Source organism: Marmota marmota, unplaced genomic scaffold (assembly GCF_001458135.2).
Source record: "Marmota marmota marmota unplaced genomic scaffold, marMar, whole genome shotgun sequence".
Classification (NCBI taxonomy): Eukaryota; Metazoa; Chordata; class Mammalia; order Rodentia; family Sciuridae; genus Marmota; species Marmota marmota.
The window spans coordinates 5301412-5324470 of record NW_025999932.1 but is presented as its reverse complement, the minus strand read 5'-3'; the positions used below and the strand labels follow the sequence as shown (position 1 = coordinate 5324470).

Below are 23059 nucleotides of genomic sequence, written 5' to 3'. Positions count from 1 at the left end.
AAAAGCATAGCATTATGCAGTATTAAAAATGTTACCATCTAAAATTCAGAAGAGGATCAGTGAGACTCTTTGTGGATTAGATATAATTAGATGGAGGATTAGAACATTAATTACATATACATTAACATCAGCTTTAAGCTGGTGTTGACAATGAGCTCCATAAAGTGTCAGCCAATGAAAACTGTGATTTGAGGGAGTAGTACTAATAACTGGCTCTTACATCTGATGAATTCTGCTCTTCTGAATGTAAGACTTTCATGGCAATGAATTATTTTGTCTAACTGAGTTTAATAACAACACACTGAGAGCAAAGATTACTGATGACTGTAACTACTAGTTAATTCATCTGGCACAGAAGCACTTTGACTCTCTTCTACCTCTTAGGATACTAAGAACGTGGCACACACAAACCCACAAACACAGACCACACTGCTGTACCTGGGTTTCGTTTTACAAAGGGGCTTGTTGTGGAACTTCTTCCATTTGTACCAGCTTCCAGTTCTGGACGTCTCGTTGGATCATTATTCCTGGTTGATCCAGCAGAACTTGCATCTACATGAAAAACAAATGATTAATTACAGCACTAACATCTGATAGCATCTAGCTTTAAGAGATGCACATATATCTCAAGAGGCATGAATAGCAATGAACATAAGACTCCTTATGCAAAGCACTGTGAAATACAAGAATATAATTTTCCTTTTAAAACACAACGGTTATACTAGTTATTTCTGAGGTTTAGATTGTGAGGCCATCTGTGGAAACTATAGGGATTCTTGCATTTGGCAGGCAAAGCACTGCAGATGACATTTCAATTTAACTGAGCAAGTTGATTGACTACTATACCAATTTCTAATTAGAAGAATAATTCTTTCTTTCTGCACAATAGGTTATCTCTATGTGAAAAGGCACAACGAACACAGCTCTTCAGTAGTCAACATTCGGAAACGAGTAAAACTGCAGAAACATAGTTTACATTGTGGAGATTTTGAATGGAATCAAAGAGGTGTTTTGCTTTTTTAAAAAGAGTATACATATATGGCAATAGACATTCTGCCTGGCTGACCTTAACTTTTAGAGAGATCTCCAGTAAGAGAAGCTTATTACATTGGCTTGAGGAAATTTCATTGGCTGGAGGTGCAGAGAAGTGTCTGCTTTCCAAACTAAGGAGAAGAGGGATGAAGGCGAGTGTCAACACTGGAGCCACACTAGCGGGGCCTGACCAGGGCACAGTGGCTTCGGGAAGTAGCAGGTGGTCTTTACCTTGTCCAACCTTCATGAGGATCTTCATGGCTCTTGTCTGGCACACCCCTCCCTCCTGGTTATCCAGGCCCTCCAAAGACCCATTTGATGTAGCTGATTAAAAATAAAATGGACAAAACAAAAAAATAAAGAAAAATCAGGAAATCAATAAGCCAAGTTTACATGAACATGAAATGTCTGAAAACAATTCGAAAAACAAGAATTTACTCTTAGTCACAAGTTTTCTAAAAGTATGGGATGCCGAAAGCCGAAAAAAAAAAAAGAAAAAGAAAAAGAAACAAAGGAAAATGGACATTGGAAACACGGCTGCATGTCAACTACCAGCTCCTTCTCCTTCCTTCACACACGGCTGACAGGGCTGGCCTATGGGGAAAGGGACAGCATCTTCCTTCTTTGGGGCCAAGCTCCAAAGAGCAAAAGAGTGAGTATGGCAATTCTGAAACATGGTAATCACCCCAGGACACCTGCTTCCTCCACTACAGATTTCCTGCTTCAAGAACAATTAGCTTGATGCTCCCTTTGTCAAACATCCAAGTTCTATAAACACTAGAAGGGGAGCTTTCCCACACCCTTTTTCTTCCTTCTCCAGCCTTAAATGTACTTCAGAAGTCCACCAGAATTCAAATTTTCAAAGTCTGATTTTCTTCCTCCATTAAGGTAGAAATCAGAAAGAACGCATGTGTGACTGTGGCCAACCTCCTCGACCAAGCTCCCTGTTGGGTTAACACAGGAACCTCTGTCTCTGGGTCCTGTAGCGGCCCGAGAAGTAAGGTGAGAACTCCTAACAACCACCAGCCCCCAGTTCAACAGCGGGATTCCCTTCCCCCATCAGCACTGAGGGCAGAGAGGGGACAGAGCCCTTCTGCCATTTTCAGTGGGGATTTTTCCCCCTTTTCTTTTTTCAAATGCAGACTGTGCTCTCTTTAAACACATTACTGTCTGTCTCTTTAGGTCAGGGAGTTCTCTGAACAGCTTTGTAACTAAAGCTGCAGAGCTAGGCTGCCAGGCACTCTAATGAGGAGCAGGCTTTCAATTACAGAACCAGTTCTAGGAGGGCAGAGGTGGAGGGTGCTGGACACTGCACACCCCTAAAGTTCAAGGGCCAAGGAACAGAAGTGTTTCATATACACTTCTGCAACTTAAATCATCTTCCACTTTGATTGCTGAAGTCTGGTCTACGAACATTGCACTCTGAAAGGGACTGAAAAAGGGACAGGTGTTCTGGTAAATAATAAACCTGAAGATATCCTTTAAATCAGGTTGCTTTGTTTGCCAGATAGTAGGTCAGCAAACAAGTTCATTTACAGTAGAAACATGCACTCCATGCATAAGTATATAACTGAAAAAATAAGGCACTTATTTATTTCTCTTTGTGTTCTTGAGTTATCAACTTCTACCATCACCATTTTCCTTAAAAACAAAGGCAGCCTCTTCTGCATGTAAATATCTGGCTATCAGAGAGCTCTAACTTGGGTCTCACCACTGCATCTCATTTTTCTGCTATTGCTGACACCAAGTTTTTCCTGGGAAAACAGGCAATCGTTGCCATAATAATGGGTGTTGTTTTGGCAGGAAGGGTAAGAAGTAGACATAAACCGTTCTTAGATTATGGAGAGAATGTTTAGCAGATAAGTAAAAATAAACACCTGAAACCTTCGTATGCTTCTGGGAATCTAAACAACCTCCTCCCCATTCTTCAGTCTTCTTTCCCAGCTTCCCCTTCTCCAACTAAGTAGCTAAATTTCAAAGTATCTACTCCTCCCAAGGCCTCAGTGTGAATTCCCAGGAGCAGACTCTGGTTCTGGACAGTTTCAGAGCAGCAGTATAATCTCTGATTAATAGTTTAGTTTTCTTATTTTATTTTTAGAAAATTAAGGTATGTCTTCATATAGAAAAGTGGAAAACTGATCTATTTGGCTGATGGTTTTGCATGTTCAGTGGACTTAATTCAAGTCAAATCCCAATGTTTTTTAAATTCACATACACGTAAATGCACCTCCCTGCAAAAAGTGCATGAGCTTCAAAGTTAAATGACTTTTTCTTGCTAAAAGTTTCAATGCTAAATTGATAAATGACAAAATGATGTCTAAGAAGTAGGGCACAGGAAAAGATAAAGAGAAACAGAGATTTGTTTACTTTAATCTTGAGGTGGGTGGGGGGGACAAGTAAAGATTCAGAATGAAAAGAAAAAAAAGTTAAATGGATCCCAGAAAGGGGAAGGCAGGCACTGGAGAGCCTGGTGCTTCCCAGTGTAATTAACACTGCATCTGCAGAGGGAGGAGCCTCTGAAGACTGCTCTGCCAGCTGGAGAGCAGGAGAGGTGGGCATTGTCGGAGTGACTTTTTTCCCTTTAATTTGTAGGTCAGTGCCTTTGTGCCAAGCTCCCAGGTTTACTCAAAATGATGTCCAAACAATCCCCAAACCATAAACAACTCTAAAGGCATTCAAATTAAATTGCAATCCATAATTTGACATCCATGGACTGTTAGGTTAGTAGGAAGAAAACTGTTATATAAGAATGAAGTTGCTTTGCACCCTGAAGAGTTGAAACTTTTTCCTCCTTAGTTAACAGAGGGGGAGAAAAGAAAGAAAGGAAAAGAAACAGGCAGTCAAAAAAGAAAACAAGGAGAGGTGGAGCCTTTGCATAGCTCTTCTCAGGAAGCTGCTGCTGTGCAGGGGGGGCTGGGTAAGGGCAGTGCGGGGACATGCAAGGGAGACAACATTCTGTATGAGGACAATTTTCCTCCCACATTCCAAATTCTGCTCCTTTTCCCATTAAGTTAGCTTATAACTTGCAGAAGTCAAGGGAAGGTATTGAAAAACTTCATTACTAATGTTACAATAGCATCTGGGATGACTGCCTGCTTAAAAATGGGCTGAAGTTGAAATTACCATTTCATGTTCCACCATGAAAGATTTTGACCATAAGTTAGGGATAGTCTATGTTATTACAGATAATCCTGTTTCAGACATTTACTACTAACCGACACGCAGAAGGTAATCTTTAAAATTAAGCTAATTTGGAATGACTTCACTTTCTTATTTGATATAAATATAATTTTCCATAGTGAAAACTAACTTCCCTCTTCCTTTTGGAGTGCTCATCAGAGAATGCAGCTCTAATTCTAGAGGTCTTCATCTCCACCTGAATACTGACATGACCAAAGGTCCTATCCCGAGTGTACCTCTTTCCCAGCATTAAACTCTGAAATACAACCACAAGATTAATTTTCTGATTTCTCCTGCAACAGCCAGGTCCCCAGAAGCTTTAAAAGGCTTAGTGGTTGATTCTGAAAAAAAATCATAAGAAAATTGATAATGCTTGGGAATAAAATCTATTTCCATTTGGGGAGACAATTTTGCAATTATTTTTATTGTTCATTTGAATGTCCTCAGAATTTTCAATGTAAGACAAAGAGTAAAAATAAATCGTTATCTCATTACATTGAGTTTTTCCTTGTATCTCTCCATCAGTATTATCTAATGTAGCCACACTCAAATTATTACTAAATGGATAAAATTGCATTTAATCATTGAGAGACAGGAAAAAAACAACATCTTTATACCTAAGCTTTTAGTGCCCAAGCATTTTTCCCCCTTGGCCCAGAGGAAAAAAAAAATAGACTTTATAAAATTAAAAATCACAAGAAGTTGCTCCCTCCAGTTGGAAAATAGGCTTAATAAAGATACATGGGCATTTTACAGTCTGCTTTTAAGAGCTTTTGCTCCAGGGGTCTAATTGCATGCAGGGAGTATACAGAAATCATTATATGGTTCCTCCAGGGTCTGACTTCCAGTGAGCAGAGATCACTGCTCAGCAAAGAGAAGCCCCCCAGTTCACAGGCCCTGAGAGTTGTGTGGCACATCTGAGAGCAGGGGCAGCAACTGCACCTGCTTATCTGTGGTTCTCACTCACCAGGCAGAGTGACAAGGCTTATCTGACTAGATAAAGAGAGAGAGAGAGAGAGAGAGAGAGAGAGAGAGAGAGAGAGAGAATGAGAATATGAGAATCAGCAGGTGGTAAAGGGCTCAGAGGAGGAGACTATTCCTGGCTGTGTTTTAGACCACCCCCAAAGAAAGGAAGACTATTGCATTTTCGCCTGTCTTGGTTTGCTTGTTACATCTCTGCTCACCAGGAGGCTTAGCTGCAGCTCTGGGTAGGTCTTGCCTGCTGGAGTCCATCAGGCTGGCCAAACCATGCTAATCAGATGGAGAATCAAACTGCTGCATTTGGGCCCCTATGTGGGTCTCATTCGCCAGGAGATTAGAAATGAGGGCAACCAAAAAATCCTAAAGAATAGGAGCATCTCTATGAAGAACGCTTTTTAGGTTCTTAAGGGAAGAATGAAGCCTCAAGATAGGTTAATACTGTAGGAGATATGTCAAACTATTTTACTATGTAGCTTATTGGTGGGGGTCCTTGAAAGGGCTGCAGATTGATGGACATTTGAAAGCAAATATTTATATCAACTTCAAACAAGTCCACCAAAGAGCAACAGATAATAAGCATACAGAGTCAGGAAAACCACAGAGTAGTAAGAATAAAAAACCTTAAAGCTTGTCCTTAAAGCTGAGCTAGACATAATTCACGCTCATTTGATCATGAAACAAACAGCATTTTATGAAAATCTTCTGTCAATATCACCCTCTGTACTATTCGTTCCCACCATGCCATCTCATGCCCTGTGAAGGAGGGTTTCTTAGGCCAGATTGCCACACATGGTTCTCCTAAGGCTCAACACAGACTTCTAAAGAACCAGAATCCTGTTATCTGGCAAACCATGGGACTAAAAAAGAAAAAAAACATAACCCAGTGAGAAACATGGAAAGCAAAGCCACGACTTTAAAATAGACATGACACACAAAACTAGATCACTGTTTTCATGTATCATGGTGATCGAGAAAAAACAAAACAAACAAAAAAGGAGAAAGTAAAAAGAAGGGGGTACACGCATTTGAAATACAAGGAAGCTGACAGAATGTGATTATTTAAAGCCAATGCACAACCCAGGAAGTCAAGATCTATTTACTTATCTTGGCATAGATTCAAATCAAAATATGTGATGCTAACTCTGTTACAGAAACAGGGATTCCATTTCTAGAACACAATTCATGAGATGTCATGCCTTGAATAGCACAGTTGTCCTCTAAGATACTAACTCAGAAGGGGGGAAAATCCTAAACATAAAAATAATGTGTCAAAAATGAATGACTGCTTTTTAAAAGTTAATTAACAAAGTATCTGAAACCTACATCTGTATAATGTGCCCCCAAAATCACTCAAAAGTCTTTTTTTTTCTTTTACTGTGGCTTTAGAGCAAAAGAAATGAGGACCATATCATTCTGACTTTCCAAGGGCAGTCAAAACATTATTGTTAATGTTTGGCTTAATATAAAAAAAAAAGTTCAGCATTACTTTTAAATCACATAGCATGTCATCCAACAAAGTCAAATTTGCCTTTTCTTAGAGCAAATGTATATGTGGTATACTTCTTCAATAGCTTTATTTGAAGAAAGAAAAAACACAAAGGGTAATACTTTCAAGATGAAACATTCACCAAATCTTTTTTTAAAAAATAAAAACCCCTCTCCTGGATGAGATAACTCACTGACTCTGGATGAACCCTTACTTTGAAATTGGGAAACTGTTCATAGCTAAAACACCGTATAAACTATCAGTGATGTAGGAGGTGTGAATTTCTCACCAACTGAACATTGTTCTAGTTCGATAAGAAGAATCACTTGAATTAGGCCACATTGTTATGGTTGTGTTTTGAAATTTTAAAGCAGCAAGTCATGCATAGAGAAGTAATAACTGGCTGAGCTTCAGTGACTTCTATACAACACAATTAATTAGTTTTTCTACTAAGCAGAATGATGTGGAAAAAGTGAATTCTAAAATGGATTCACAATTTAGACCTTCCCTCCTGTTTTCTAGCACTGGAGAATGACTGACAACACCACGAATCATGTACAAGTTCTTGAATAAAATTGTTTGATTTTATTTCCTCGATTTCAAAGGTTCATGGTGAACAATGATATGGTAGAACAATGACAACTCAGAAACAGAGGTTTTAAAAAAATATTGTAACTTTGAAAAATGTTTACTAAGCTGCTTTTGTTTGTATGTGCACTTAAAAGAGTTTAATGACCTCGATTCCCTAGCCACTTTCACTTGGGAACAGACAGGACCTGAGATGTACGTGGAAGGAGTGTGCAGATGCTAACAAAGTGGAGAAGGCCTGGACACTAGGAGGCCAGTCCATTGGAAGGACAGTCACAATACACAGCCAAAAATTTCACACCTAAAATGAAACATGATTTATCATAGCTTAATCATAAAACCTTTCAACCATAAAAACTGTGCAAAAAGTAAGCAAATTACAATTATTAGAGATGACAAGAGCCTTAGCTGTCTTTGACGGCATATACTGGAAAGTAACTAGCTACCTACAGTGGAAGAAGAAGCAGTGTATACACTTGTGTGCACCCAGGAGCAGTGATTGGGAAGAGAAGCAGAAGCTCAGTATCCCTATCTAAAATGCTTGGCATCAGAGGTTTCAGGTTTGGGAATCCTTTGGGGTTTGGGGATTTTGGACTTTGGAACATTTGTATAGACTTGTCATGTCAGCACTCAATGTTTCAGGTTGCAAAGCATTTTGGATTTCAGATTTCATATCAGGGAAGTTCAACCTGCATCTCCAGGTTCAGCCCAGTATGCTGACACCTTTCTGGGAAAAGATCAAACAGTGATGGCAATAAACTGCTTCTGCGTCCCCCCCCCCCATTTTTTTTCTTTTATCTGAGCAGTGCTTAAACACACATGATTATTTATGAAGTGGTTTACTTTATTTCCCCTCAAAACATTGCTTGCAACAACTTGGTGACTTGGTTTTTGATGAATCTGGCTGAGGAGAAATATTGCTATCCAGGACTCAAATTTTATTGCTAAAGTTATGATGATTTATGCAGGTAGAATTTTTCATTAGGTTAAAAAAATTCAACATGATTTCATAAAAAAGGCTTTTCATCCCATGCACGTCAAGGAGTTTTCTTATTGCCACAGTGATTCAGACAGTTAATATACTGAAGACATTTTAGTCAACAGTAAAATAATAATACCTTTCCACACAAGAGTCAACCTCTACATGGGCAAAAACCTACTAAGAAAGGAATTGTGTTTTAAAAATAGGTGTCCAGATGACCAATTCGATAGTAATGACTAAACTCACATTTTTTTTTAAAGAAATGAATGATGTAATAGTTCAAGATAAAACATAATTCTCTATTGTCTATATTAGCTTAAGCATCAAGATTTTTAAAAGCCAAACTTCCTGGTTAAGAGAGCGTGATAACATCTAATGAAAATATTCTGAACCATGAAGCAGCATGTGTTTGAGTGAATTATATCTAGCACATAATCCATTGTCCACTCTCTAGTTTTTAATGATTTTCATCATTAAAATACCTTTGCAGAGATATGGAAGTGTCCAGCTAGGACAGGGTCCGAGTAAAAAGTTCATGGGCGGGGGAAGGGCACACCTCCCACAAACCTCTAATTCATTCTCCTGTCACTAATCGCATGCAATGATATTAATGACCCAGTAATTGCCAGCCGAGCAGCGCTGAAGTGGAAAACATCCCTCTGAGGCTGGGTTCATCTCTAGGTGGTAGGACTTCACCAGTGACTGAATTAATGCCTGCTGACAGTTTAGAATATAACACTGCACATGAGAAAATGTGTCACTCTCATGGCATAAGACTTTAGATGGACATGATGTTATTTGCTGTGACCATGTAGAGACCAGCAGTAACCCCAATAAAGTGCCCCCCGTCTAAATCTGCCCTGCGTGTGAACCTTATTCCATTCAGGGGACGTGTTCTACACTCTAAGAATCCAGGGCAATTTTCCACATGTTTGCTTCAATAAAAGAATACCTTCATCTCCTGGTTTAACATGGGGACAACAAAGCTGGGCTACTTCACTAATGCAAAAAGCCACTTTTGAAGCAGAAGTGTCTTTTAGTAACACACAGACTGGCTCCTCTGTAATAGGATCAATTACACTCCTGCCTGAGTTTGGGCCAATCCATCCAACCGTGCATCTGTCCATCCATCCATCCATCCATCCATCCATTCATTTGAACTTGGCTAAGGAAATTTGAAATCTCTGTTATCTCTGTTTTTATATTTGACAGATTTTTATTTTTTAATAAACTTACTATTTAGTACTATTTTATTACATTAGCAAATTTCTACTTGCTAATGTAATAAAAAGTACAAAATAGCATACTCTTATTGAAGAAATGGAATTAATAGACCTAAAAGAAAGAAGAAAATTCAGGATAGCTAACAAATTGCTATTAGGACCTTTCCTAATGGCCCTTACTGCTTTCTTACCAACCTGTAGGTTTTAATTATGTCTTTGTTTGTTTGTTTATCTATTTTTGAGACAGGGTCTTGCTCTGTTCTCCAGGCTGGCCTTGAACTCCTGGGCTCAAGTGCTCCAGTTTCCCTTGTAGCTGACTACAGCCACGAACTACTCTACCTGGTCCACTTACCCTATAGGATGTATGTGTTCACCTTTGGGGACACAGGATTAAAGTTAGTTGTGTGTTGCACAATGTATGTCAGGGTATCAGGGCCAACGTGCCTGATGCCAGCAGAATTCATCATTTGCTTTGCATGAGCTTCTTTATTGTTGCTATGTATGCAATACAATAAATATGCACTCTTCACTGTCATTGTGTCTACAATATGAATACACTGTGCTACCATGTATGCAATGTGTGTGTGTGTGTGTGTGCTTTACTTTCTATAAATGTGTGCTAGGGGTGTTTGTGCACCATTTTTATCACTGCTGTGGATGTAACGTGTGTGCACGCACACTCTCTGTGTGCCACATGTGTTTGCATGCTGTGCACCTGAGCCAGGAGCACCTTTACACACTAACAACTGTGGTCTAAGGGTGTGACAGTCCAGGACTGTGTTTTGCCCTGACATTTCTGCACTAAGCGACACACACCATCAAGTTTTGGTTTTCTCACAGCAGCAAAAACTGCTTCATCACCTGTGCTTCTAGACTTGAAAGTGAGATAAGAGTGTGTGAAGGCCACCACACGTCCCTGAGTGATCAACACCCAGGCTGAGAGTTAGAATTTTAGGATCAAATGTGTGACTCATAGCAACTATATAAATCAGTTTTCTCAAAGTAATCTTTGCTAACGTCTGTCTATGCCTGTTGGCTATTTTTTAAAGTTTTATTTTGCTTTAAATTTTATCTTCATGATGAATATTTTAAGTCTGTTAAGAAAAAACCTTGTCCTCTTTTATGTTCACACTAGGTCTCCAGGATTGTTCGATTATTTATAAATCTAAGTGAACCTTTGAAAAGCTATAAATACAGGGCTGGAGATATTAAGATGATTCTATGAAACAATAAAGGCAGTTTTATTCTGAGCAGTTCCTAAGTAACTCTTTCTCGGGCTGTCCTTCATTCTTCATCTGCTCTGAAATCTCTTTGGCATCCATAGCTTTTAGTCTCTCTCCCTTCCTCACCCATTCCTTGTCACTTTGGGAAGCACAGTCATCTTTTCACTGGTTCCTTTGGGAATGAGGAATGGTGCGGAATGGAGATAAGCTGTCACCACTGCCTGGGCGACGCCACAGAAGGCAAATCATGTCTCCAGGCAAGACAGCCTTACCCTCTTCCAACCCCTGAGCCACCTGGGACAGATATTCCAACCGTCATGACTCCCTCAGACCCCTGGAGCTGGCAGATTCTCAGCCACTCTCCAGCAAAGCAGAGGTCGAGCTGCTACTCCTTAAGTGTAGGTCTTCATTCTGAATTCCATGAGGAGCCTTCCTGGTAGACTCTAAGGGAGGCCTCCCCACAGCCCAAAGAGGAGCTCACATTTTTAATAAACAGCAAAAACCACGCTTCTGTTATCAGACCCGTGGACGGTGTCCTTTCCCAGCTAGTCTCATGACAAGGCAACTTGACACGTTTGTTCCCTGAACAAATGACTTGTCCTGGATTAAAGTGCTGCTTAATATATCAATAAAAATGCAGGGTTTTTTTTGTTTTTTTTTTTTCCCTGTGTTCTAGGGAACTGAGAAGAGTACTGAGAAACGGGTGAAATGGAAAGTGGGAAACATGATTACATGTATCTGAAGACTCCTCCCCTGTCTGTCTCTTTTGGGTCTGACAAAGGGCCTGTTAACAAGCTTGGGCAATTCCAGGAACAAACCATACATAAATGCATGCTTCCTGGTAAAGGAAGCCCAAGGACAAAATAACTTTAATAAGACTCAAAGAAGACAAAAAGAGATCTTGTAATTAAGTCACCCAGCATTACTGAAACTTGTAAACTCTCTGCAGCTTCATTTTATGGGTGAACTTCAAGTCAGTGAGGCATTCTGTGTCATCCCGCTGGGTGCTCCAGTCTTCAGCCCCCTGCTTCCTCCCTGCTCCAAGGTGAATTCTTACTTGTGCTTTTTGTGCCAAGCTTGGAAGCAGGCTCCTGACATCTACCTGACACAACCCACATTACCCTCTGAGCAGGTGCTACCATCATCCCCATTCGCAGATGGAGAGATTAAGGCAGAATAACAGGTTAGATTACTTGAAGAAGGGCACTCAAGAGCCCAGGACTGCCAGACCCCAGACCTTCAGAGCTCCTCAGCTAATCTGTGTTAGTGGTATGTATGTTTATCTTCTAAGCACCATACTCTACAGTATCTGGCAAGATTTTGACAATTACATTACAAAAAGAACTGTTGTAGGGAAGAACAGAAATGGGTTTAAATGCTTACACTTAGTAATTATGTGCAAGTTAGCAAACATGAATCTCCAACCCTAAGTCAGGATGTAACGGACAGGATGATTTTGCTGTATCACTTAGCCTGATCTATGTTATGATGGAAGTGTTGCTTTTGCCACATTTATATGTAAATAATCCACCAAATAAAGTGCATTATCACTTTATAGAAGTCACGTATTCTTATATATTTCAAAAGATATCTAAATACTAAAAGACATTTGAAAGCTCCCGTAACTTATTTTGCTAGGAAAGAGATGACAGCACATTTAGTATATGTTAGTGTCCCCTATCATTCCTATTCCCCAAACCTAGATCCGTAAATGAAAAAACAGCAGAACAAACATACATACATATGCTCAATCAAAATAAGGAGTAGGATCTACTGTTCTGCTTTTACAAGTGTTGTTTCATTCTATTTGTCTAAGCATTTACTTGATTTTGTGATTTTGCTCAAAAGTGGAATGCATGTCCAAAAAAACTGCAAAAGGTACCTGTGGAGTGGAGCCTTCCAATTTTGCATGCTCTTATACAAAAAAAACAAAACAAAACAACAACAACAAAAAAACGGACAACCAAACCAATGAGGGGCCTAAGAAATGGTAGTTCCTCCAGAATCCTTCCGTGTTTATCAAGGAAGGCTGGAAAGTGAGGGCTGACTCCCAGAAAGACCACTGTGAACACCTCAGGCTGAGCATGTGTGTACATGTAATAGAACAACTATTAACCAAACAGCCTTTAGAAATGATGACCTACAGGCTATGCCACAAGACCACATCCTGGCTACAGGTTTACAGTCAAATAATGCAAAAGCCACATTAAACTAAATGGGGAGGCACTCTATGAATATTATTTTATCCACAGCTCTGTTGTGGTCACTGTTCACTTAAAATGCACGATCACAAAGGCATCCGTTTCTCGCTCGTCTCTGATTCACACAGTTCTGGTAGTGTGATGGAAATCTCTGTGAGTATCTTGAAGGTTTTATGCTAAGGTCATAAGCAACCAGGCCCACACACCCAATGGCCGCTCCACACAGCTTGGGATCATCACCTTTAAAAAGATGGTGAACCAAGCAGAGAGGGCCTAAGGGACACTGTGCGGATGAAGGACAGGGAGGCAGGAACACTTTTAATATTAGTTGGAATGTTTCCTTATGTCCAACACAGAGCTTCCCTTGAAAATGGGAATCAGCAAGAACATATAGTTATTTCACAAACATTTACACAATTTTAAAGACATGATAAAAATAACTGGAGTGGAGAACAGGGGCTTATCAGACCATCTTTGAATCATTTAATAATTAGATTTTTATTATGCAAATTAAGCCCAAGGCTAATTAATGAAACAGGTCACTTGAAAAAGTCAATTGTAAACATGAGGAAAATCCATATATATCATTTTGCCACATGTCAAAGCAAATAATCATCTATGAGAAGTATTAATGAGGATACATATCATTTTATTATGTCATTTCTTAAGAGAATTTAGTGGATATTTGGTAGGATTAAAATTTTCATAGTTCTCATTAAACATTAATATTTATTTTTAAAACTCAAAGTGTGATGACTATTTTAAATTGGGTAATTCTACAAATTGAATGAAGAGTCTTTAAAGAATTCAGAGAAGATCCTGCCCATGTCAGCGGAGAAGAGCCACCTTAACAAGGTTAGGTTTAGGATCCTGTCCAGCCATAAACAGCCTGGACCTAGAGGAGACTGCTATTGTTCATCTGAACAATGACACCAATAATAAATGTATTTTCTAGAGAAGGAAATTAAAGTTCATAGAAATAAAGTGACTTTCTCATTATACTCAGGCAGCAGAACTAGGATGCAGGACTCCGGGCTCCTGGTCCAATTATTCCAAATCTCTGTTCCCCTGTGGAATCACCAGACCCCAGTGTAGTCCATGTGGACTGTCCCCGGGGGGTCCATCCCACCCCCAGTGATGAAGATGCCACCAACCAGACACAAAGGTCTGGAGTTAAACAGAGTATTGTATTTCCTAGCAATTCAAATACCAATATTACTGTCTCAAAGAGAACCAGTGCTTTCAGGAGTTAAAAATACACTTGTAAATCTGGATATTTTCCATCATGCTACCAGCACTATTTTATGAGTGTACCATTATAAAAATCAATATCTTCAAACATTTACTTTCCTTCTTCTGAAGAGTCTGACTGTGACCCTGTGTGTGCACACACATGGGCGGGCATTTGTTTGATATCGAAATTAGTAACTTTTACAAATCCCTTAATTTTGGTGCCTTGGAAGTCTTGAAAAAAACAATTCAAAGTCAACATTATTTTTTAAGACTATTTTAACATTTGTTTTTTTTTTAAATTTCCCATTTCCTTTCAAGAGAGATTTGTGTATTGATGAGCTTTGCTATAGGGAGGGTAAGAAACTGGCTTCTGCTTTTTCCTAAGCATCTGAAATGCCCTCCTCTGCCTGCAATGTAGTAGAAACCTTTCAACTCTGCTAAGGTGTCACTGGACTTCCAGGCCAATTTCTGAGCCTGGGCACTTACCAGCCCTGGGGCAGTCTCTCAACAGCCAGCATTCAAACATCTCCTCCTTTTTGCAAATCTGCAACCCTCAATTCTGTTTAAGATTCTTTTATCTCAGTCCACCCCATGCTTCTGCACTGTTCTAAGCAGAGTTTTGGAGGCCAGAGTAGCTCAGCTACCTGCAATGAACCTGCTAATGTGGCATAATGAGTTTCCAAAAAAAGAAAAATAAGGGATGCCATTATTGTGTAGATTATTATAATTATAAATTAAACTATGCTTCTAAATACAAATCTCTCATGCATTGATAAAAGCTAGTTATTAAATGCACTACATTAAGCAAAGAGATGTTGGTAAACCATTTATTTATTTGCATTTCTTGTGTAGTATTTCAGACTAAAGGTTAAGCCTTTAATGTTTACTGAAATCCCACTTGCACTCAGTGGGATCTTAGAATTCACAAAGCCATCTTTATGAATCCATGAACTAAAATAAGAGGGAGAATGGGTGAGGGTCTGTTGGCTATCCTCCATGGCTGGGTCAACAGGCAGCCTCAGGCGTAGGGACAGGCCTTCACCACCACGGAACATCAATCTAGTGCACCCACTGATCAGAGGCTGCCACTTCCCCTCTCTACCCCACAGGGGCAGAAACCTCTTCCTGACTTCACTGCAGGTCATTTTCACTGTCAATGTTATGCTAGGCATTAGGATCCACTGAAAAAGTCTTTACATGGTCTTAAAAAAAAAAAAAAACACTGTTCAGCTTCCGAAAGTTTGGTTTTCATCTATTTTACCTTGTAACTATTGTGTATTGTCAAAGATTTCCCTATTATTTTGTACACTTTACCACCCCATCTGCTTTGTTTCATCTTGGAATGCTTTTATTTTCATTTTATGATAATTATTCCATTAAATACATAATTTACCACTTTCTCCTTTTCTTTGTTACTTATTCTTGGAAAGCTGCTCTCTATGTATCAAGTTGGCTTCAAAAACAGGTTTTTAGTCTTTGTAGCATTTCAAAGCAACAGACAAGATAATTAGGCATCCATGACCACCTTTTTTAAAATTCCTAATGTAGTAAAACACACATTTTATGGAGCACTGGATAAATATTCAGTGAATTATTGGTTCTGAGCTCTAAAGAAGCAGCTTGTAGATGGAGAAAGCCAGACCTTTAATCTGATCACCAAGCAGTAGGGGAGCCCAGCCAGCAGAGGCAGTTCCCTAATGAGCTAAAGTCTACGGAAACAAATGGAGAATTCCACTCAGTTAAGAGTATAATTTTAAACTGAAAATTTAGGGAAAAATATTTCATTGCTTGAATCATGCACACAGCTGTCTGAGCCTCCCAGACTCCCCTCTGACAGAATCCAGGGCCCTGGGAGCAATCTGGGCTTGGTGATAGCTCAGGGTGCGCACAGTAGGCACATGTTCAGGGTGTCCTCGTGGCTTTGGAACTCACAGCCTCATGAGTTTCCATCAGATATAATCCAAGAACTCTGTACCATCTATTCCTGAAACAATGTGTCAAGCTATTGTTATATTTATGGGGAAGGGAAGTAATTCAGTGAGAAAACTAGGTTTTGCTTTACCCTTCAAAATCTGGTTTTAAGAAGTCCATGTATAATGGTGCTTAGTCTTGCAACCCTAAACCTTCCAACCTATGAGATCCATCTTCTCCAGGCTGACACCTTCATGCAGGAAGTGTATCATTATGCCACCATGTCCAATGCTGAATCCCTAACACTGAAGCACTATCACCAGAACAAACACTGAATGGATGGATGAAGGGACGAATGGATGGGTGGATGGATGGATGGATGGAGAGAAAAGGCATCGCATAGATTTACCCATCAAAATCTCATTAGTGGTCCTTAAAAATGGTTTTGTCAGTAGAGCTGCTGAGTATATTCATTTAATCCATTTATGTCAATACTGTAGGAATCCCAAGATGTTTTTCCCCCTTTGGGTATTTATATTTAATTAATACTGTTACTACAGGGTCCCAAATTCAATTAAAATTTCCTTGAAAAAGTGGACAACTCTTCAGCAAAGATTCTCACCCAACTATTTGCCACAATAATTTTAAGGAAACAAAAATTGATACAAACCTATTTAGCTTATCCTAATTTCTACAAGATAAGGGAACACAATTATACTTACATATAATGTAGTAATCTTTGTTCTTCTGAAATTCTAGACCCCAGAGATTAGGGCTGAATTCTTGAAACTTGATAGTAAATTTCACGTCTTGGTCTGGTCTGGCACAGTTGAGCAGAGGGGTATTTTCCTTCTTAATAGTGCATCTGTCTGCTTGGTCTTTATCAACCATATAAACTTTATAATATTCATACTGGCCAACAGTTTTAGAGTCCACTTTGGGGCAAATAATATCCAATTTGTCTCCTATCTGTGGGTATAGTACCAGTCCTTGTCCAGGTAGAAATCTAAAATATAAAAGAAAAGCCACTGAGTTGATAAAACTTTAACAGTATTAATGATATGTTAACATTAAGCCAGACACTGCCAATAATCCCAAATTGCAACTTCTTGGATCCACACTTCTACTTACTGAAAGTCTCTTTGTTCATCAGATCATCATTGAGACTTTTTGTTTTGTTTGCAGGGCTGGGGCTGGGACCAGGGCTCCATGCATGTGGGACAAATGTATTTAGGAACTAAGCTTCAAAAACCAAACAAGAAAGCAGACTCCTTCTAAGCCGCAGGGTCAGGCAGCCTGCTGACATTTCGTGGCCACCTCCTCCCTCAGAATATTTCAGTACTCCTTTGTGTAGCTTTACAATAACTTTTCCTCCAGGGTGAGTCAGGCCTTCCCACCTGTTTGTTATTTTTTAACCATTGGCAATTTGGGTTTATTGGGCATGCCACAGAGATCTCATCCATTCCAGGGAACAGTGGGCACACTAAGACTTTGTTGTCCTGTTGGTTTCCATTTGCTGTGGATGTTAATTAACAGACAAGTTTCATCAGGAATGTTTCAAATTACTTATCATAATTAGTCAGATCAAACAATGGGTTTTTTATTACACTGAACAAAAGAAATGTCTTACAAACCCATAAAAGATAACCAGAAATAATTAGCCGTACTATTGATTCACCTGCAAAATGAAGAGTCCTTACTTGCAAGGATTACAACTTCAGTCCTTGCTCTACATAGCTTCTCCCCTCCCCTGAGATGTATTTGCTCCAATTAATTCTTAGGGGCAAACCTTTAGAGCTAAGGCTACTGATACAATATCCCTGGTTGCACACACCTAAAAGTCTCCCTCCTTCCTTCCCTCGCTAGTCATGCTGCTGAAAGATCTTTCCTAATGGGGAGTTTCTCTGATACTGAAACAAGAGCTTCCTAATGAACATCCTGGTTCAAGTGCTAACACTAACAACACACTCAGAAGTCCTGGGCACTTATAAGCAGCCAGGCCTGTGGGCTCATTAAGATATTAAAGCCTGGGAAAAAAGCATTGCCTCGGAATCCTTCCAATGCAAGGTTTTATTTAACCAGAGAAGCCCACCAGCCACGATGTTGATGGGTCAGGATGCACCCACAGAGATAAAACAAGGGGTACAGGCACCCCAAATTTCTAATCCACACTGAAGTAACCGTGTATGATTTATGCTAATGAAGTATTCATTTTCTGAAGAGTACATCAGAGTGGCTATGAAGCAGCCATGTAATATAATTATATTATAGCTTTGTATTTAGAAACCAATACTTTTATGGTAGGAAAAATGCAAGTTGCACATGGTGGCTTGTGACTCTCTGGGGAATGTACAACCCCAAAGAGAGGGCTGTCCCCCCTTAATGTGGCACCTATAGCAAGAACATATAACATTCATTCATCCATTTTTTTTTTAAAAAAAAATTATTTTTTAGGTGTAGATGGACACAACACAAAGCCTTTATTTATTTGTTTGTTTATTTATTTATTTTTATGTGGGGCTGAGGATCAAACCGGGGTCCCACCCGTGCTAGGCGAGGGCTCTACCGCTGAGCCACAATCCCAGCCCTCATTCATCCATTAAAAAAAAAAAAAAAAAAGTGGTGAACAGGAATCATCTAAGACAAAACCTTCCTACAAAGCAGAATTCAAAATGAGTACATCTGATAACAATGACAGACTCAAAACATCACGTGTGGACTGCTGAAGAACTCTCTGGAACTTCTGACCAGGGGTGCTCACCTCTCAGAGAGGCCTCTCTGTGCCTTCTAGGCCATGCCACAGCTCTCCGGAGAGACATTTCCAACTCTAACCTGGGGAGGGGTTGGGGGAAGCTGGGTGTCCCCAGGCGCTTCCCCTCCTGCCGACCCCTTCCCAGTGAAGGGCTGCATCTGAGCGTTTGTGGAAGAGGATTTTTCGTTTTTTAACTGCCCTCTCCACAGGCCACTCAGTGATTCTGACGCGTCCTGTGGTTAAAGCACAGGGCCCGTGCCTGGCAGCAGGTGCAGGAAATTCCACGGGATCAAACTGCTCTCCTTCTGACGCCGCTTTGTCTTTATGCTTCCTCCTCCACCTTTGCAGGTCATCTCCACCGTTACAAAAACCAGGGCCCATGTCCTGCCTGGGGTTCCCACCCTGCTGGCACCGAGGGACACCGCGTGGGAGTGAGCGAGTGTCGGCACCTGCATTCCTAAGTAACTAGAGGAAGCCCAGGCCTGCTCTACTCTGCAAAGTTCCGCGGCCAGGTCGGCCCACTTTAACCTTCTATCAACTGCCCGGAGGGCTTCCCGGGCCTAGAGGGCAGCCCCTTCCCAGGCCGGAGCAGCCCTGTTCTAGGTCAGCCTCCTTCCCCAGCTGTGCGCCTGCGCAGCTCTGGAGCCCATCACAGCCTGGCCAGCTGTCCGGCTTGACAAGCCCTTAGTTCAGAACCTACCAGGACCCCTCCTTCCTGAGGATGCGCTCCTGCTGCAGTGAAGACCCCCGGAGGCGCCCTGCCCGCCCAGGAAGGCGCCTGCTCTGGACTCTCCTGCCGCTCACCAGGGCCCAGGGCAGCTCTTGCTGAGCTAGAGGCAGGTCAGGGGCCCACGGCGCTGGTGCGGCTTCCCGGACCTGGGCATCTTAGGCCATATTTTTCAGAAGGCACAAATCACACAAATATTTAATTGGCTCTTAACTCATTTTGCAAACAAGCTACACTTTCTTGACACAGAAGTTTTAATCCAGTGTATGCAGTCCAGCTTTGTCAAGGGCTGTGTCCCAGCCAGTGACAGGAGGCGGTGACCCATAGGACGTCCAATCAACATGACAGCGCAGGGGAGCAGGGGGGTTGAGTTCAAACAAGCATATCTGACACGCTCATATCAAACCCTGACAAAACCCACTGTCCCTAAAGCTCAAAAAAAAAAAAAAGTTTTTACCTTTTGAGTATATTGTGGCAAAAAGGGGGCGGGGCCTCCCAGAAACTGGGCCCTCCCCGAAGCCCTATTTCCTAAAGCAACAGGGTCTCAGTGAAGGGCACAGCAACCTACTCCTTGTCAGAGGCTCTCAGAGAGAAGAGGTGCCGCCATCAAAACCTCACAATGCAGCTCCTGAGGGCAGAAGTGTGGCTCAATACTAAAGAGCAGCGGCCCAAGTGGGGGAGACGCTGAATGCGGAGGCATTAGTTAGTTGAAGAAAAAGGGAAGTGAACCAGCGGGGGCCACCATACACTCATGCAAGTCAAATCAAGTGCCGCAGACTGCAGATCACAGGCCTGGTAGGACTTCTAAGACCAAGCCACGGAGAGTTGGGGCAGGGTGCGCTGAGCACCAGGTGCGGTTTCCAAGCCATGTCACCGAGGGCAGACTTCTGACCCTTTCTCTGTAGAAGGATTTGTATGAATCCTATGCAGCCTTCTAAAATTCCTCCCCATTTAAAATACAGGAATTAGCCACTTCCAAAGTCACTCATCACGACAACACGGCAGCTGTTGGGCACTTTCTGGTGGGTCAGCAGGGTCCACAGAGCTCACCCCACACACCCCGACCTGCAGAGCAAGGGGCAACACTGGTGCCCATGAACCCGGACAGGGAAAGCCTTACCCTCCACCGTACAGTTCTCGGTGCATTTTGAACTGAAGTCCAAATCTGGTTTTGTGAGATACTTGTTTTTCTAAATTAAGCTTTTTATAGAAAGCCATGAAGCTAAGGAAAATCAAGAGAAAACCAAGACGCAGCGCAGGCCTGCAGCTCCCCACGGAGAGCTCCAGGGGACCTGGGGGCATGCGCGGCACACACCGTGGTGCCTGAGCCGCTTCGTGGCACTCATCTGAGGCCCTGGCTCCTGCAGGCGGCCACCTGGTATCCTGCTTTGCCCCAGGAGGCCAAGAGCCAAAAGGAGAAGAAGAAATAGGCCGACCACATGGAATTTGTGTTTTACATGCAGTGTTACAGATGCATTCCAGACAATTCATGTAAACAGCAGATGGGAGATGAAAACCAAAGGGGGTGTTTCTTAATAATAATACCATTTTTAAAAATGGAACACAATGATTCCTATATGTTATAATCAGGTCAGTAAACATAATGTTTTTGAAGCTAAGGGTTTTATATTTGGATTCTGTCAGTTATAATGTGTTGACTTGGAAAGTGTTAAAAAATTATATGGTGATGACAACTAGTTACCTTGAAATTACTACATGATTATTCCATGGTGGATGTTAAATATAGATTTCTTTTGGTGAGCTAAGTTTCATCTTGAACCCAAGCCAGCTCAGTGAAACCCCCATAGTTACAGCTCACACCACAGAAGGAATGTAGCTCTGGTTAAATCTTGCCCCAAACAGTGGTCACAGAGAGGTGCCATTTAATAATGTCTGTTCATTAATGTCTGTTCCACGGTGTTTCACATCCTCGACTGGAGAGAGGGGGGAGCCAGGTGGGTCCCTCTCTGAGCCTGAGGTCAGCATGGGCACCCTGTGGTGTGCATCCTCTTGTCCTGGGAACCTCAGAGCTGCTTCCTGGGCATCCAGCTTTCTCTGCAGGGAGCCAGTGGGGAGCACAGAGCTCAAATAGGCAACTCCTATGGTCTTCCCATGAATCATTTCCAAGCAAGACAATAGATGTCATGACTTTGAATCAGATATACAGACAATAGAATGTGGGAAAAAATGGAGTCTCTAAAGTGGGGTTTCCAAAGCTAACATGCCTTAAAGTAAAATGACTTGATTTTAGCGTCTATTTTTACCTTTGGATTACCTATTGAATTTAATTCAAGTTTTTAAAAGTTATTCGCCAAACTAGACTCTAATACTCCCACATGGAATACTTTGGATGATAAATCTAATAATCTAAATTAGACATTATTATTTAGTAATCTAAATTAGATGTCTAATAATTATTAGACATTTCAACTTCAGAGTACTAATTGTAAAAATTCTCACTGCCATTATGTGACATAATATTCTTCAATGTTATAGATGAGAACAGAACAGAATTAATAATAAGGCAAGAGCAGGGTGTTTTAACCGGGTTGAACCCAGGCTGGTTTAACACAGGGCATAAGGTACTAAAGGCCCTATCAATGAGCCACTTGGGTTCAGAGGCCACCATGTATGAGTTCGGGGACAGGGTAGATCATCTTGCTTTGTGATGTAGGGTCAGGGTCCTTCTGTTGCTCTCTACTGCACCCCCAGGTGTGAAGGGGGCCTGGAGTCAGATGGAGGCAGCAGTCACCAGATCTCTTTCTGAACCCACTCACTGCAACAGGAGGATCCAGGAGAAGCCAGTAGATGAGACACCACGGGACAGCTGTTCAGGGACCCTAATGTCACACCCTGCCCTTCTCCTGCCAGAGGACACTGTGCTGTCACTGCTCCCCTTCACCTTGCCCCCTCCCACACTTCCATCGACCATCCAGTGCACACCTTGGTAGAGACAGCCCATGACTTATTTGGCCTGATCACCCAGGCTAACCTGGAAGAAAACCCACTAGTGGCCCCCGATGCTGATGTAATTCAGTAAATACTCATGAAGTTGAGTTGGGAGATGGCCTGGTGGGTCTCCTTCGAGAAATGGTGGATAAGTGGATGCAAGTAACTGTCAGAATGTGCCAGAGTTACCACACAAACAAGGGTGAGTTCTTGTTGGTACTCAATGCAGAACTCTCAAGCTGACAAACGTTGAGATCAAAATAAAAAAGACACAGACAGGAATGACCAGTTTCTGCATCCAAACAAAGAACTAGGTCAGGTAAAGCACTGGTGCAGAAACAGCAGTGTTTCTTGCAAGTGCTGGGGGAGGGCTTCTGTTCACACAGGGTCAGCTCAGGCCCAGAGCCACAGCTAATACCACACACAGAAAAATCTATTTAAATAAGATACTTCATATTTCCACATAATTAGGGCAGGTATCAAGCACACCAGGAATAAGGCCAGGCTACTCATGTAACACGACAATGCAAATCCTGCTCTGCTTGCTGCTACAGGTGGAAATGAGTAAGTGGGGAGGCGGGAGGAGACCCC

General features: G+C 41.4%; 1 protein-coding gene across 2 annotated transcripts in view; it reads right to left on the bottom strand.

Annotated features, from left to right (window-relative positions):
* Positions 1-23059, bottom strand: part of Efnb2 (ephrin B2) — a 42891-nt gene that overhangs the window by 4547 nt on the left and 15285 nt on the right. The window contains exons 2-4 of one of the 2 annotated variants that reach the window (XM_015484092.2): positions 16763-17046; positions 1264-1356; positions 439-552 (exon numbers count right to left, since the gene is read on the bottom strand). In XM_015484092.2, the coding sequence (XP_015339578.1) occupies positions 439-552; positions 1264-1356; positions 16763-17046 (491 nt within the window). The remainder of the gene's footprint in view (positions 1-438; positions 553-1263; positions 1357-16762; positions 17047-23059) is intronic. The other variant, XM_048800646.1, reaches the window with a different exon arrangement.